This window comes from Mesoplodon mirus (assembly GCF_964341445.2).
Source record: "Mesoplodon mirus genome assembly, chromosome: 18".
NCBI lineage: Eukaryota > Metazoa > Chordata > Mammalia > Artiodactyla > Ziphiidae > Mesoplodon > Mesoplodon mirus.
This window is the reverse complement of record NC_138994.1, coordinates 18,013,171-18,029,344: the sequence shown is the minus strand read 5'-3', so window position 1 is coordinate 18,029,344 and position 16,174 is coordinate 18,013,171. Positions and strand designations below refer to the sequence as shown.

The window sequence follows — 16,174 nt, the reverse complement described above, 5'->3', positions numbered from 1 at the left end:
AGAGGGACTCCCTCCAAGGTCTCTGAGCGAGGTGTCTCGAGGCATTTGTTCCCAGCAAGAAGGAGGGAGCTTTGGAGACACAGGCGCTCTGCAAAGGGCTTATTTTAAAAGGAAAGGCGGGGGGCGGGACGGCCCGTTGATCTTTTTAGGATAATTCCATAGGAAAACTAACCTAGGTGAAAGCCGTGCCCTCACCTCTGGTCAGGAACTCTGGATCAGAAAACGCTACGGCATGACGTTCAAGGATGGACAGTGGGAAAAAAAAAAAAAAAAAGGGATGGACAGTGGTTGCGCGTTCTCCCGCCGGCATCACTTGGCACTTAATTCCGCCAGGCTCCCGGAGGGGAGGTTGTGGCTACAGCCTAGTGCTCCGCTCAGCCAATAAGAAGCCAAGAATCCCCGCCCGTCTCGGATTGCGACCAATCAACGCCCAGGACTTTAGCTAGCGAGCCGGCGACTTCGTTGTCCGAGAAAGGAGGCAAACCCCCTTGGAGTTGCCAGTAACGGACATGGCTGCGGCCGCTGGAGGAGGGGACGCGAAGTGAGGAGGGGGCAGGGAGGGGAGAGGACGCGGGCGAGGAAGACTGGTCCCCGGGCCCCGGTAAGTACTAGAAGGCCCGTGGCCCGAAGCAAGGGGAGCAAAGGGGCGTGGGGCTCGGCCTTCGGCGTCCTCGGGATTCTTGGGCACGGGGAGGGGAGTCTGGGGTCTGCACCCAGGTAATGGTCTCGGGGGATCCCTTCGGTGGAGGAGTCAAGGGACTGGCTCTTGCCTCCAGCTCTTGGCCATTTCCTTCCCCCAGGTGCTCACACTTGCCCTCGGCCCTGGCTTGGCCCTCTGGGGGTCCCGCGTCGGAAATCGAAGCCTCCCGCCAACAAAGACTCCCTGCCCCAGGATTGCGGTGCCTGGGCCCCGGCCCAGAAGGCTTCCAGCGCTGGTATTCAGTTTATTTATAGATCTCTGGGAGTCCCCATCCCGGCCCAATTCAGATGGTTGCCTCCCCTGCGCGCGCTCTCAGCTGCCGTCCGGGCCCTCGTGCTGACCACGTCCCCTGTGTCCAGGTGGATGGAGCCGGAGGGGCTTTTCAACCCTGAGCAGCGACGTTGCAGTTTGGAGCATGCCCTGCCTGCCCCCCCCCACCAGCCCCCGCCCCCTTCCGCCTTTCCAGAAAGTTGTTTAAAGACTCCTTAGAAGCAACCAGAGGAACATTACTTCCTACCCTATAAACTGATCTCTCTGCTGTGCTCTCGTTCCTCTGCTGCTCACCGTTGAAGCCAGTTCTTAAAGTCCCTCGTGTGCTGCTGTGTGAGCCCCTGCCCGGTGCCAGTTACGAGGGAAACCCTGCTCTTTCATTGGTGTGTGACCACGGGCTGCACTTTGGCGTGTTCATTGATTTGGTCACGCGCTGCTACATCCCACCCTCTTTTTGTGTGTGTGTGGCTCTTGGGGAAGAAAAGGAGGGAGCTCTGTATCGAATCCCTTTTCCTTCTTGTGTGTGATTTTGTGTACTGGGGATGATGATAGTTTTCTCATGCTTTATCCAAGACCCTCACCTCAGCTGTAGTGACACAGTTCAGTTAAGCCTGGGTACTCTTAGAAGATGGAAGTCAGGAGGGAATTTTAACGTTTTATTTTACAGATGTGGAGACTAACTGTTGGGAGAGGCAAAGGGCCAGGGTCATCAAGGTCCCTGGACTGGAACTCTGAAGTCCTTTATCCACTAGAGCCGGTGGTTTCCTAGGTGTGATCTGAGAAAACCAAGTTCCCTAACTTCTCTCAGCCTTTGCAGGGCGGTTGTGAGCATTAAATGAGGTGGTCTATATATAAGGATCCCTTGGATGGGGTCTGGGACTTACTAGGTTCTCAATATATTTTTGCATTTTTTAATTTTAAGTAACCAGCAGGTAGTTCACTGGCTGATTTCTTGTATTAATATTTATTGTAGTCTCTATTTGTGGGTGTAAATTAGTGGTTCTCAGGAAAGACAGGGAGGGGCAGAGTCAGGACAAGGTAGCCCTTCCTCCGTTTGGGGGAACCACTGTGGTGTCATTAGAGGTGTTATGAATGAGAGTGTGATTGTGTTTAAGAATAGTGCAGAGGCAGAGAAAGGTTAGGAAGCACTGAAGAAAGAAGAAATACCATGGTGGTATGTCTTTATGGTGATCTTGGTAAAAGAAGAGCTGATCTTAGTAATCCAACGAGGTAGTTTTAATTTTTTTTTAAATGGCACAAGTAAGGTTTATTTTCTAAAAAGTCAAATAAAAATGATCCATGGAGTTTAAAAAAAATAACTGTAAAGATCAGAAGACATCAGAACGTAGACTGTCAGTAACTGGAACTGGAACTGCGTAGATGTTCCTGTAAAATCCACATACTGTATGTACTCTGCAAGGCTTATTTCAACTGCCATGTCAGCTGTAACTTCCTTGCTCGCTGGTTTTTGTCAGAACGACAAACAGGGAAACTGGTGGAGACCATGGAGAAGTGCATTGGCCAGGGAGTTGGAGTACAGACCGTCCCCTTGGATAACCAGCCACCAAAGAATTGAGAGTTAACTGCCCTTGAACCCCTACCCTACCCCCCACTCCCACCCCTTGTTTGTGGTGACCCGACATCAGAAGATTAGTCCGGGAGAGCCAGGGCTGGGCGGTGAGATGGAAGAAAACAGAAAGCCCTTCACATTTCTATTTTGAGAAGTTGCTAGGGAGTGCCAGCTCCAAGCGCTGAAAAGCAGCCTTTCGGAAAGCTTAACTCCTGCAGAACTCAGGAGAAATGAAAGTCGCTATCCTTCGGTTCCTCCCACTGCTGCTTCCCCAGTGTTGGGCTTGGGAAACAATTTCTATGGGGCGAGGGAGGAGCGCTATTGTAAATGTGACCTACACCCAAGGCTTGACTTGAGGTTTCACCTGAGTCGAGTTTGAGCTCTGAGAATAGCCTTTCTCAAATCCATTCCTGGTGTTTAATTGAGAAGGTTCCCAGTCGTGGTTGGCACTTCTCTGCGGGTCAATGTGTGCTAATCTTTTTTATCTGGTTATTGGATCATCATTGGTTTCACGAGAGTGTCTTTCTTGACCTAAAAGATAGGCTCCTTTAAAAATATTGTTTGAACTCTGGTTTCTGAGCAGGCCCCGATTTGTTTACAGTACACAGGTGAACTAAAGGCTAAGCCGTGGCTGCAGCAGGAATGTTTTTCTTCCGAAGGGACCAGCCAGCCAGAAATGTGTGGTATGGTGACCAGGGGTTCGTGTAATAATAAGCTTTGCCTGTGGTTGCCAAGCCAGTAGTAAACAGGATCACGTGGCGTGGCAAGTAGGTTAGGGACCAGATTTAGACCCGGCCTGATGTCTGCATCCAAAGGCCTAGAGTGATGGGGAATGAGGGGTGCCCAAGGGAAGAAGACCCTTTCAGGGCTCACAGCAGCCTTTGGGAAACTAGAAATAGTGTAATGATATGAACGCAGTTTTCTTAATTTCAGGATCATCTTGAAAAAGAGATTCCTGATAACAGTCTTCCTTAGTACAAAGCTGAAGAGAAAAATATTGGGAAACACCTGCAAAAAGATATATACTGGAGAGAAACTCAAAGGTGTATTGAAAAGAGCATAGGGACTTCCCTGGTGGTCCAGTGGGTAGGACTCTATGATCCCAATGCAGGGGGCCTGGGTTCAGTCCCTGGTCGGGGAACTAGATCCTGCACGCATGCCTCAACTAAGAAGTGCGCATGCCCCAGTCAAGACCAGGAGCAGCCAAAATAAATAAATAAATAAATATTGGGGGGGTGGAAAAGAGCATAAACATCCCTAAGGTTAACATGGAATGCAGTGGGTGAATATTCCTTGTAATGTAAGCCAGAACCAATTGCAAAATCAGAAGTTGCTGATTTTTTTTTTTTTTTTTTGCCACACCGTGTGGCTTTTGGGATCTTAGTTCCCCAACCAGGGATTGAACCTTGGCCTTGGCAGTGAAAGCGCCAAGTCCTAACCACTGGACTGCCAGGGAATTACCAGAAGTTGCTGATTTTTTTTTATTGTGGTAAAATATACGTAATACAAAACTTACCATTTTAACCAGTTATGTGGCATTAAGTACATTCACAATGTTACACAGTCATCACCACCATCCATCTCCAGAACTTTTTTATTTTCCCAAACTGAAACTATGTCCCCATTAAACACTTAATTTCCCATTCCCCCCTCCTCTAGTCCCCGGCAACCACCATTCTATTTTCTGTCTCTAGGAATTTGACTGCTCTGGGACCCTCAAATAAGAGGATCATACAATATTTGTCCTTTTGTGACTGGCTTATTTCACTTAGCGTAAGGTCTTCACAGTTCATCCATGTGGTAGCATGTGTCAGAATTGCCTTCCTTTTGAAGGCTGAATACTATTCCATTGTATGTATAGGCCACATTTTGTTTATCCATTCATCTGTTGATGGACACTTAGGTTGCTTCTACCTTTGTTATTGTGAATAGTGCTGCTGTGAACATGAGAGTACAGATATCTGTTTGGGTCTCTGTTGTCACTTCTTGTGGGTATATATCCCCAGGAGTGAGAGGTTGCTGATTCTTTAAAGATACATTTGGTACATTCATATGGTTTGAAAATCAAAAGGCACAAAAGTATATACAGTGAAAATTCTTCCCACTCCTATCCTCAGCCACTTAGTTCCAGTTTATTAATATCTTCTTTTGTAGGTTATGCTCTTGGTATTGATTCTAAGAAATCCAACCCAAAGTTACAAAGATTTTCTCCCATTATTTCTTCTAGAAATCTTATAGTTTCACTTTTCCATTTAGGTCTATGATCCATTTTTAGTTAACTCTTGTATGTGGTGCAAGCTATATTTACAAGGTATTTTTTTTTTGCATCTGAATATTCAATTGTTCCAGCACAATTTGTTGAAGAGACTTTTTTTCTACTGAATTGCCTTTATACCTTTTTTCAAAAATCAATTGACCACATATGTCTGGGTCTATTTCTAGACTCTATTACCAGGCCAATAGCACACTGCATCAATTACTGTAGCTTTATAAAACCTTGATGTCCAGTGGTGAAAATATTCCAGCTTTGTTCCCCTGGGGTAGTCTAATTTGAATGTCTCTTATTGTGGATAGAGTTGAGCATCTTTTCATGAGTAGATGCTACTGGATTTCTTGATTTCATAGTCTCTCGGAGTTAGAAGAGACCATAAAAAGCCATCTCTTTCTTATTTGCTACCTGATGTATTTATTAGCTCCATAATTCCCCACCTCTGCTTGGATCCCTCTAGTGATGGGGAGCTCATTGCCTCTCAGGGTGGCCTCTTCCATTTTTTTTATACAGTTCTAATATGTATAAAAGATATTGCTTGGGAGTTCCCTGGTGGCCTAGTGGTTAGGATTCCAGACTTTCACTGCCATGGCACAGGTTCAATCCCTGATGGGGACTGAGATCCCAAAAGCCACGCAGCCAAAAAAAAAAAAAAAAAAAAAAGATATTGCTCATATTAGGTCCTAGTCAGCCTCCGTATAGCTTCCTCCCTCTAATCTAGTCCCTGTTTTTGGAGCCTCCCAGAGTAAGCCTGGCCCTTCTTTCCCCTGGCAGCCGTCATGCCCTCCTGTCTCTGCTCTAACCTGCTGTGTTTTTGGTGTCCTGGCCAAGCATTTTCTGTCCCTTCCATTAATTCTTTTTTTTTTTTTTTTTTTTTTTTTGCGGTACATGGGCCTCTCACTGTTGTGGCCTCTCCCATTGCGGAGCACAGGCTCCAGACGCACAGGATCAGCGGCCATGGCTCACGGGCCCAGCCACTCCGCGGCATGTGGGATCTTCCCAGACCGGGGCACGAACCCGTGTCCCCTGCATCGGCAGGCGGACTCTCAACCACTGCGCCACCAGGGAAGCCCCATTAATTCTTATGTGATAGTTTCTCCAACCTGGTTGCTGTTTTCTGGAAGCCTTCCATTTTAGTCAGTGTCCTTCTTAAAGTGTGTGATGCACAAATGAACAAAATATTTCAGGTGTGCTCTGAAATGTACAGGAATGAGACTTACCCCTGTCTTTTGGGGGACTTGGCATATCTGTTAATGCAGCCTAAATGTGAGTGAACTCTGGGCGGCCATGCCACTTATTTTGAAAATGCTTTTAACTAAGCCATTTGTAATAGTTTACTACAGTAGTTTTTGAACCTAAGTGCAGGAGTTAATATCGAATCTCTTACAGTTAAATTGAATCTATTAGATTTGGCCCATCATTTCTGCCTGTTGAGATCTTCCTGGAGCTTGACTTTGATCTCTTTTCCAGGTTTGTGCTATCCAAGAATTTGATTAGCATACCATCTGTTTCCTCACCCAAGTTATTGATAAAGGTAGGATGCCACCAAGGATAGAACCCCGAGACTTGTGATTGAAAACCTCCCTCCCACTGAATATCCATGCATCCATCAGCACACTTTCAGCTGAGTAGAGTCCACCAAATTGTGTTTTTGGTGTGTTGGGCGTGCCTAGAGGACCAGCAGAGCTAATGAAGATTGTGTTGGAAGAGGTAAGGACAGCCAGCTCCTCAGCTCGCCCTCAACCTGAACCTTGGGCACCCATTCTTTTTTCTTTGTTTTCTTTTTTAAAAAAATATTTATTTATTTGGCTGCACCAGGTCTTAGTTGCAACAGGCGGGCTCCTTAGTTGTGGCTTGCGATCTCTTAGTTACAGCTTGCAAACTCTTAGTTGCAGCATGCATGTGGGATCTAGTTCCCTGATCAGGGATCGAACCCAGGCCCCCTGCATTCGGAGGGTGGAGTCTTAACCACTGCGCCACCAGGGAAGTCCCCACGCTAGTTCTTTTTGATGTTGGTTCTGAGCTTGGCAGCAGGAAGCATCGACCCCTTCGTTCTCATTGCCGTCTTTGTCTAGATACCCGTCATGGCAAACCAGGGTTATTGTAATTTTCTTCTAACTCTTCTGCCTGTAATTTCTTTCCCTTTCCCCTCTGATCCATTCTCTACCCTTTTAAAATCCTGGGACCTACTCAGAAACCTTAAGTGACTCCTCAGGGTGTCTTTGTTTCGAGGGCCCCTGATTCCCTGTCCTATGTGGTCATTTATTTCTTCATTTATTTCTTCAGTCTGACCTACTCAGGCCTTCTGCTCTAACCAAATAGGTCAGATCACTATCTTTCAAAAAGGCTCCCGGGGGGAGGGATAAATTGGGAGATTGGGTTGACACATACACACTACTATATGTAAAACAGATAACTAATAAGGACCAACTCTATGGCACAGAGAACACTACTCAATACTCTAATGGCCTGTATGGGAAAAGAAGCTAAAAAAGAGTGGCTATATGTATATGTATAACAGATTCAGTTTGCTGTACACCTGAAACTAGCACAACATTGTAAATTATACCCCAATTTAAAAAAAAAAGGCTCCTGCATTTCTTCCCCGGTGCCTGGGTTGGGACTTGTGGCTCTTGCTTGGGCAGCCCTTCCTCTTCTTACTCCTAAGCACCCGTTTACACTTCTCATTTAGTATGTCAATGCCAACTTGAATTGTTATCTCTTTTCATAATAGCCCAAACCACTATATTATAAATCCCTCTAGGGAAGGGACCACATCTTATACTTCTTTGAAAACAGGACCATTCCTTATACTTACTAAGTATCTGCTATTGTAACACACTACAGGTGCTGGATAAATGTTTGCTTCATTATCCCTTCTCTTTTATATCTGCCAAATCTTGCATGTGCTAGGCATTTTAGAGGTTAGTTGAGCTCGGATTCCACTGTACTTTTGGAAAATCAGCACTATGGAGGCAACTCTGTTTCCATACAATGATATGCACCTATTTAAGTATATAGTTCAAAGAATTTTGACAAATGTGTATACCCCTGTAGTCACCACCCACAGTCAAGATATTAAACAAAAGATCCCTGTGCCCTTTGCAGTCATTCCCTCCCCCTGCCCCCAGGCAACCCCTGATCTGCTTGCTGCCACTATTGATTAGTTTTGCCTGTTCTGAATTTTATATTAATTAACTCATACAGTAGGCACTCTTTTGTGTGTGGCTTTTTTTTTTTTTTTTTTTTTTGGCTGTGTTGGGTCTTCGTTGCTGCGCATGGGCTTTCTCTAGTTGTGGTGAGCGGGGGCTACTCTTTGTTGCAGTGTGCGGGCTTCTCATCGTGGTGGCTTCTCTTGTTGCGGAGCATGGGGTCGAGGTGCACGGGCTTCAGCAGTTGTGGTATATAGGCTCAGTAGTTGTGGCTTGCAGGCTCTAGAACACAGGCTCAGTAGTTGTGGCACATGGGCTTAGTTGCTCCGTGGCATGTGGGATCTTCCCGGACCAGGGCTTGAACCCATGTCCCCTGCATTGGAAGGTGGATTCTCAACCACTGCGCTACCAGGGAAGCCCTATGTGTGGCTTCTTTCACTCATCAAATGTTTTTGAGATTCAGCCATATTGTTGTGTATAAAAGTACTTTATTCTGTTTTGTTGCTGAGTAGAATTCCATTGTATGGATTTACCATTGAATGGATTACCATCCATTCATCTGAGTGGACATTTGGATTATTTCCAATTTGGGGCTATTTTGAATAAAATTGCTATGAACATTTGTATGTAATTCTCTTTGAGGACATATGTTTCCATTACTGGGTCATGTAATAAGTGTCTATAGTTGACCCTTGAACTGCATGAGTCCACTTATATGTGGATTTCTTTCATTAAATACGTACCAGAATGCTACACGATCCATGGTTGGTTGAATCCACAAATGCAGAACTGTAGATTTGGAGGGCTGACTGTAAAGTTACATGTGGATTTTCCACTGTGCTTGGGGGGCAGGAGGGTGGTGTCAGGGGTCGGTGTCTCTAACCCCCGCCTTGTTAAAGAGTCACCTGTACTTTATCAGAAACAGCCAAAATGGTTTCCTAAATGGTTATACCATGTTATATTCCCACCAGCAATTTATCAGTTCATATTCTCACCAACGCTAAGTACTGTCGGTCGTTTTCATTTTAGTCATTCTGATGGGTGCCTATTAATATTAATACTGATAAATAGAAATGTATGAATATTATTTAATTTAAATATTAAAACATTAATGTTAACATTAAGTCTTCCATTCCATGAACATGGTATAGCTCTCTCTTTGTTTAGGTCTTCTTTAATTTCTCTCAGCAGTGTATAGGACTTATGTGTATTTTCATTAAAGTCATCTCTAAGTATTTTTTTTGGTACTATAAGTGATATTTACACATTTTTATTTTCCTATATTTCATTATAGCGTATAGAAATTTATATTTGCATTTTATATTTTGACCTTGTATCATGCAACCTTGCACACTTATTTGTTCTAATATCTTATTTGTAGATTCCTTAGGGTTTTCTACATGTTTGATCGAGTCTTCTGCAAATAAAGACAGTTTTACTTATTTCTCTACAATCTTTTTTTTTCTTGGCCATGCCCACAGCTTGCAGGATCTTAGTTCCCAACCAGGGATTGAACCCAGACCCTGGCAGTGAAAGCACCAAGTCCTAACCACTGCCCCGCCAGGGAATTCCCTCTTTACAATCTTTATGCCTTTTATTTCTTTTTTTTTCTCCTTACTTTTGAGTTCTCGTTCTTGACTTTGGTGACTCTTTCTGCATATTTCTTGTTTGCTGATGATAGTAGATGATAGTAATGGCGACTACTAAGACCTACCATATACCAAATACTGTATTAGGCCCTCTGCATATAGTATTTTACTAATTCCTGCATATAGTATTTACCAATTCCTGTTGCATAGCTGTGAAATAGGTATCATCACTTCCATTCAATGAACAAGGACCCCGAGGCTCAGAGAGACAAGTGATTTGCCAAGGTCATTTGGCACTTGATACATGATGGAGCCAGGATTTGAACCCACGAGTGTTTGGCTTTGAAGCCTGTGCTTTTTTTCACAATGGGCAGGGAGTGGACCTGGCCCTTTAAGGATACAGCTGCTGGTTTCAGATCAGACAGCTAAGGACAACTCTCTCCCAGAATCCCATGTATGGAGTGATGGGAAAACAGAGACTCTTAGAAAAATGTCGTGCTCCTGGCTGCCCTTTTGGAACTGCTGTGGTTCCATCCGGCCGCAGAGTTATTTCACTCCTGTAATGCTGGCAGAAGGAGTTAAGCATAATCCCCATCTGGCTCCTGGTGCCTTTCCCTGTGTGGTGACTGCCTCATCCAGCCCCTGCTGGCATGAGATGTCATGGGGACCTTGAGCTGTACTTGTAAACAGGGCCAGGGTGCCTGAGTCAGAGCGGCCTTAGGCAGAAGTGCATTCGGCCTCTCAGGATCCCATTTCAGTTGGCTGCCAAAAACCAAATGTCGCTGCACTGCGGTGCTGCTCCCAGCACCACTGCCTGTCTCTGACCCTCCAGGACTAGCTCAGCTTTGAGGGCCCTGGCTGGAAAAGCAGAGGTAGGGACAGACCTGGCGGTGCAGGGCTCTGACGTCTTGCGAGGAACTGGATGGGATCGTGGGTCGGATTTAGTGCCTGCAGAGCCTGGGCCTCCTGTCTGGGGTCCTCTGGACACAGCTTTTTTTTTTTTTTTTTAATTGTTTCTAGACAGCTCTTTTATGGATCAGTTTTCCTGGGCTTCTGACCAGCTCCTCTTAAGGTAGGTTTTGCTGCAGGCCCCCAAAAGAACTGCCCCAGTCAGCAGGTTAGTTCTTTCTCCTCAAGTAGTCAGCTGGCACCGAATCAGATTACTCAGTGGCACTCTTTACCCAAAAACTGATTTGAAATCATTTAAGGTGTGTTGGCTGCCAGGATGGATGTGTGAGAGTCGGGGTTATGTGGGGAGGGAATGGTGGGTGGGGAGGTTAGGCTAATCTTCATTTTCTAGATTGTTGTCGCCTTGGATCCCCCATCCTCGTGGACACCCGTCCAGGTCCCTGTTGAGCACTCCTTGTTGGCCAACCGCTTGAGAGGCCCACTGACTGTGGCCATGTACGCGTTGGCATGTGTGGCGTGTGTTTCCCAGCTGTGCTCCTGGTGGTGGTGAAGTGAGCACGTCTCTACTTTGATCATTTCTGCTGCTCTTCCCACCATTTGCCTGATTATTCAAGTTGTATCTAGATTGCAATTTACCTTCACTTTTTTTTTTTTTTTTTAATTTGGCCACACCGTGCCCAGCCTGTGGGATTTTAGTTCCCCGACTAGGGATTGAACCCGTGCCCCCTGCAGTGGAAGCGTGGAGTCTTAACCACTGGACTGCCAGGGAAGTCCCTCATCACCTCTTTAAAAGTGAAGGTATGGGACTACCCTGGCGGTCCAGTGGTTAGGACTCCGCGCTTCCACTGCAGGGGGCACGGGTTCGATCCCTGGTCGGGAAACTAAGATCCCACGTGTGGCCAAAATAAATAAATAAATAAATAAATAAAGAGCTGATGAGCCATGGCTTTTCCTGCCTGCTGGAAGTCAGCAAGTCAAAGAGTACACATGGGGGCTTCCCTGGTGGTGCAATGGTTGAGAGTCCGCCTGCCGATGCAGGGGACACGGGTTTGTGCCCCAGTCCAGGAAGATCCCCCATGCCGCAGAGCGTCTGGGCCTGTGAGCCATGGCCGCTGAGCCTGCGCATCCGGAGCCTGTGCTCCGCAGCGGGAGAGGCCACAACAGTGAGAGGCCTGCATACTGCAAAAAAAAAAAAAAAAAAAAAAGAGTACACATGGAACAAAACATACGTGCCTCCGAAAATACGTTTCCCTCCGAAAAGAGGGAAAGCTTGCAGCTCTCCAGCATCCCTGCTGTAGCCCTCTCCCTCCTGGCCACAGAGAGTGGAATTTGTAAAGCTGACTGCTGCCAGGACAGGCCGGGGCCCTGGACGTCACCAGCACCGTCTTCTCCACGTCCTGCTCGGCTGTTTAGATGATACTGTTGTGTTTCACAATAGCTGCCCCTTCCAGCAACCTGGCCTTACAGGACCTCTTTCTTTTTCTTCCCCAGATGCTGTGACTGTGACAGAGTCACTGGGGTTCGTACATGTTGGGGAGGAGCCTTCCTTTCGGGGGTGACCACCTTCCTCTGGGCATGCCTGCAGTACCCTGGGCCCATGGACCTGAAGGAGAAGCATGCGGTAGGCCATGATCGGTTCCCTAACGGGGATTGTCTGTGTGTCTCTGTTGGACTCCCCCTACCTGTGTTTGCCTGGGAGGTCCTCATGTGGAGGCTTTACACCAAAAGTGAGGGAGGGGGCGCAGCTCTGAGGCTTGGGGTACGTGATCTGATTCCTGAACGGTACTATTGCTTGGGTGGAACACACAGGCTCAGGGAGCTGGGACTCAAGGACAAAGGGTGGACCAGTTAACACGGCCGCATGGGAGCCGGTTTCTGATTGGGGTTGGCTCTGAGCCAGTCTTCCACTCCTTGCCCACGGGTGTGTAATTTCACTTGTTTGCCCTTTGCTGGGCTCTGCCCCAACCTGCTGAGCTGGGTTGAGTACTCAGTTGGGCACCCTCTCTGTGGTTAGAGAAGAGCTCCCCAGTCAGACTCCAGACACAGCTGCTGAATCAGCTGGGGGTAAACAGCCCGGGGGTCCAGGCATCCTCCCCCAGCCTGACTCAGGCACCCCAGCCTCCAGGCATACCATCTTTACGTGGAGTTAGATTTGTCAGCCAACAGAGCATCCCTCTCCTGGGATGAGGATTGCCCCAGGGGATGTCCTTCCTCTAGGTCCTTGCCTGGCCTTCTTTTTTTTTTTTTTTGCTGCACTGCACAGCATGTGGGATCGTAGTTCCCCAACGAGGGATCGAACCCGTGCCCCTTGCAGTGGAAGTGTGGAGTCTGAACTGCTGGACCGCCAGGGAAGTCCCCACCTTGCCTGGCCTTCTGTCACACCTTCCTAACAGGTCCCTCTGTCTCTGACCCCTTGCCTCCATTCGGCGGGCAGGGAAGGCTATCCAAAACGCAGAGCTGACTTTTTGTTGCCCCTGCTTAAAAGGCATCACACCACCTGCCGAAACCTTTAGTGTGGGGTCCAGAGCCCTCCATAATCCCACTCCTGCCATCGGCCCAGCATCCCTCACCTCCCCTGCCTTGGCCTTTACCACTGGTAATTCTGAACGCTTCAGAGTTTGGGCACACACTCCACGTTTAGGCCATTACCCAGAAATCCCCTCCCCCACCCTTTTTCCTGCCAAACTCCTACTTTTCTTTCTTCAAGTCCCAGTTTAGGGACTTCCCTGGTGCTCCAGTGGCTAAGACTCCACGCTCCCCATGCAGGGGACCCAGGTTCGATCCCTGGTCAGGGAACTAGATCCCACATGCCGCAACTAAGACCCGGCGCAGCCAAATTTAAAAAAAAACAAAGACCCGGTTTAGGCATGACCTTCTCCAGATACGTCCTCCTCATCCCTCCAGGGTCCCTCCTTTCACCATCATACTTGCTACGCTGTGTTGGCACCATCTGTCTGTCCCACTTTATCTCAGTGTCCCTGGCTCCTAGCACAGAGCCTGGCATGTAGCAAGGGCTTAGGAAATATTTATTGACTTGAACTTATGGATAGTGATCTTCCTGCCAAAGAGATCTGGGGAGGTCTGGGGGGGGTCTGGGGAAGGAGCTGAGGGTCCACACAGACCTGGTGCCTGGCTGACTGCCGAGGTGTTCAGCCCCACATTTCACATGCCTCTGGATTCGCTGTGGAACAGGCCTGCGGACCTGAACTTGAAGCAGGTGTGTTCAGCCTCCTGTTCACAGATGCCTCTGGCTGCTCTGCAGGTGTCCATCCTAGCCGTGATTGGCGCACAGGCAAAGCTACACTTGCCCGTCCCCTAGCCTGGGTGCAGGGCTGCTGCATACAGTTGCAAGAGCTGTGCACTGCTCAGTTCCAGGGAGCACCCCCCACCAAAGGCTATGATGTTGTGCAATGTGGTGGCCTGCCTAGAGTGGGGCTGAATGTCCCGAAAACAGAAGACAGTGTTGTCCTCCGGTTCCAGCCTGTGGCTGAAACACCCATTCCTAGTGAATCAGGGAAACAAAGTTCTGTGGTCCAGCAGCTGGCTTCTTTCTCAAGGCCGAGGAAGAACACTTGTGAACCCAGGCTGGATATCTCTCAGGGGCGTTTGTCGGGGAGGGTTTTTCTTCATCCTCTTCTTTTTCTTTCTGGATAGATGCTTTCCTGACCTAGAAAGCACCATTACCACCATTGTCAGCCATATTTATGGAATGCTTCCTTCGGGTGGTAGAACCCTAGGCCCTGGGGGATGGCCTCTGGCTGGGAGAGGCTTACTGTCTAGTTGAGGAGTTAATAGGACAAGCAGCTAAGTAACAGATCTGACGGCGTTTCTACCTGGGGTACCTTGTGAGTTGTGTAAATATGGGCTTCTAAAGTGGATCCCTGGGGCCTCCAACAGTGGAAGCCTTCTTGGAGGCGTAGGAGTGGGCAAGCTGGCGTGCTGGGAGTTGATGGTAAGGTGGCCTGTCGTCACCTGGCTACAGCCCAGTATCAGTTTGACTGTTGCTGGTTGATCCTTTGCACCTTGCCCCCCTTCTCTTTGTGACCTACCTGTCCTCAGTGTCCCCTGCAGACCCTCCTCTCCCGTCTCCAGTCCTCCAGCCCATGGTGGATGTGCCGTGGCAGTGATGGTCTGGGTTTCTCCCCAGATGCAGAGCTTCCCTTTCCACTTGTTGAAGTGGACAGTGTCAGAGGGGGGCCAGACGCCAGAGGGCTGTGTTGGGGGGCGCTGCGGAATACCTGGGTTAGACCCTATGAGCTGTTCTTCTAGGTCCTGTTGCACAGGAGGGAGAGTGTTTGCTTAGTTGTGGTTCCCCCAAAGCAGTGCCTTGGTAGAAAGCTAAAGGGGAGTGTGACCTGGGAGCAAGGGACAGGAGTCTCCTTGGCAGTTTGCTGAGGCTGCAACCCGACTACACAGGTGGCAGCCATCCTCAGAGTGACTGTCTCAGAAGCCGACCCCTCCTTCCCTGGCCTCACGGAGACTTCCTGCCCTTAACCTCTGGACTGCCTGGGCCCCTCCTTTCCTGTTCCCATTCAGCTCAGGGTTTGGCGGTGTGTGTGTGTGCGCGTGCGCACGTGCATGCGTGCCCACAGGGAGCTGTGCTGGAGAAGGGGGAGGGGAGAGGCCGGCTGGAACTCGGCTGAGGCTCTCTCTTCCCTTCCCTGCCAATGAGATGGTGTCGTCTAGGAAACAGGGCCCTGGAGAAATGGTCTCAGGCTCCAGCCCGTGCTCCGGTTATTGGACCTGTTAGGCCATTTCCTCTCCCTCGAGGTTTTCCAGCCCCATCCTCAGGGTGGCCTGGATGGAGCCAGAGAAGTTTCCGGCCCCAACATCACCCAGGGGGTCTGTTCTGACAGCTTCCCGTATGTCAAACCAGGGGTTGCAGAGTGATGCCGAGGCTCTGCTTGAAGGCCCGGGAGGAGATGGGAGCCCAGGTCACCAGACTCCTCTTTACTCCTGGGATGAAGCCCGGCGTCCACAGGCAGTGTCCTGGTCCCAGCAGCACCTGGGCAGGTGTGTCTGGATGCGGCTGGGCGGTATCGGCTCCTGGCTGAGCTCTGCACTCGCGTTGATTAGCGGCTCTTGGAGCCCCCCCACCGCCACCTCGTGGGAAGATGTTGGGTCCTAGGTGTTGGAAGAGCCCCTCCTTTCAGCTGGCTCTTCCCTCTTCCACTATCTTCCTCGCTCGCTCACTTCCCAGCCCCCTGCTCTGCCCTCCGAGAAGTCACTGCTCCAGTTTTCTCAATTGCCGGTCCTTCCCCCTCCACGTAGGATGTGCTGCTATTAATAAGCAACCCCCCCCCCCCGCCTCCCGTAGCTCTGACTGTGGAGAGAGCTGTTGTTGGCGTGACTCCATGCTGGAGTCTCAAAGGGATCTGGGGGGCTTCCCCAAGTGGGGCTCCTCACCTTGTCTAGGAAAGGGCGTCTGGGGGGAGAGGCCAAGTACTCCTCGATGCCGGCGGGTGCCCTGGGGCTCCGGGCCGACAGCAGCCACTTCCTGCACAGCTTCTCCTCCGGTGGGGGTGGGCGGTGGGCGCATCCGAACCCCTGGGCGGCACGTCGTCGCCCTCTGCTTACCCCCCGGCGCCTCCTCTGAAGAATGGGCCCAGCCCTTGGACAGCTGGCAGAGCCCCTACCAACTTTCTCCTCTCAACCCCTTCCCTCCTCCCTCCCTCTGCGCAGCCTCTCCCTCCTTCCGTCCTTCCCTCCTGCACC

General features: G+C 49.1%; 1 protein-coding gene and 1 long non-coding RNA gene across 7 annotated transcripts in view; one reads left to right on the top strand and one right to left on the bottom strand.

Moving 5' to 3' along the window:
- The first annotated feature begins 468 nt into the window (after positions 1-468).
- TMEM94 (transmembrane protein 94) overlaps positions 469-16,174 on the top strand; it is a 35,315-nt gene continuing 19,609 nt past the window's right edge. For 3 of the 6 annotated variants that reach the window (XM_082604011.1, XM_082604010.1, XM_082604007.1), the window contains exons 1-4: positions 470-601; positions 801-935; positions 6,280-6,519; positions 11,951-12,080. In XM_082604011.1, coding sequence (XP_082460137.1) covers positions 12,057-12,080 — 24 coding nt within the window. In that variant the 5' untranslated portion in view covers positions 470-601; positions 801-935; positions 6,280-6,519; positions 11,951-12,056. Of the gene's footprint in view, positions 602-800; positions 936-6,279; positions 6,520-11,950; positions 12,081-16,174 lie in introns of all 6 variants that reach the window. The other 3 variants (XM_082604012.1, XM_082604008.1, XM_082604009.1) reach the window with 3 other exon arrangements.
- Positions 13,468-16,122, bottom strand: LOC309793989. Its single transcript, XR_014291967.1, has 3 exons — positions 15,866-16,122; positions 14,509-14,731; positions 13,468-14,126 (listed from the first exon to the last, which is right to left on the bottom strand). It is a non-coding gene; the product is annotated as an uncharacterized lncRNA (long non-coding RNA).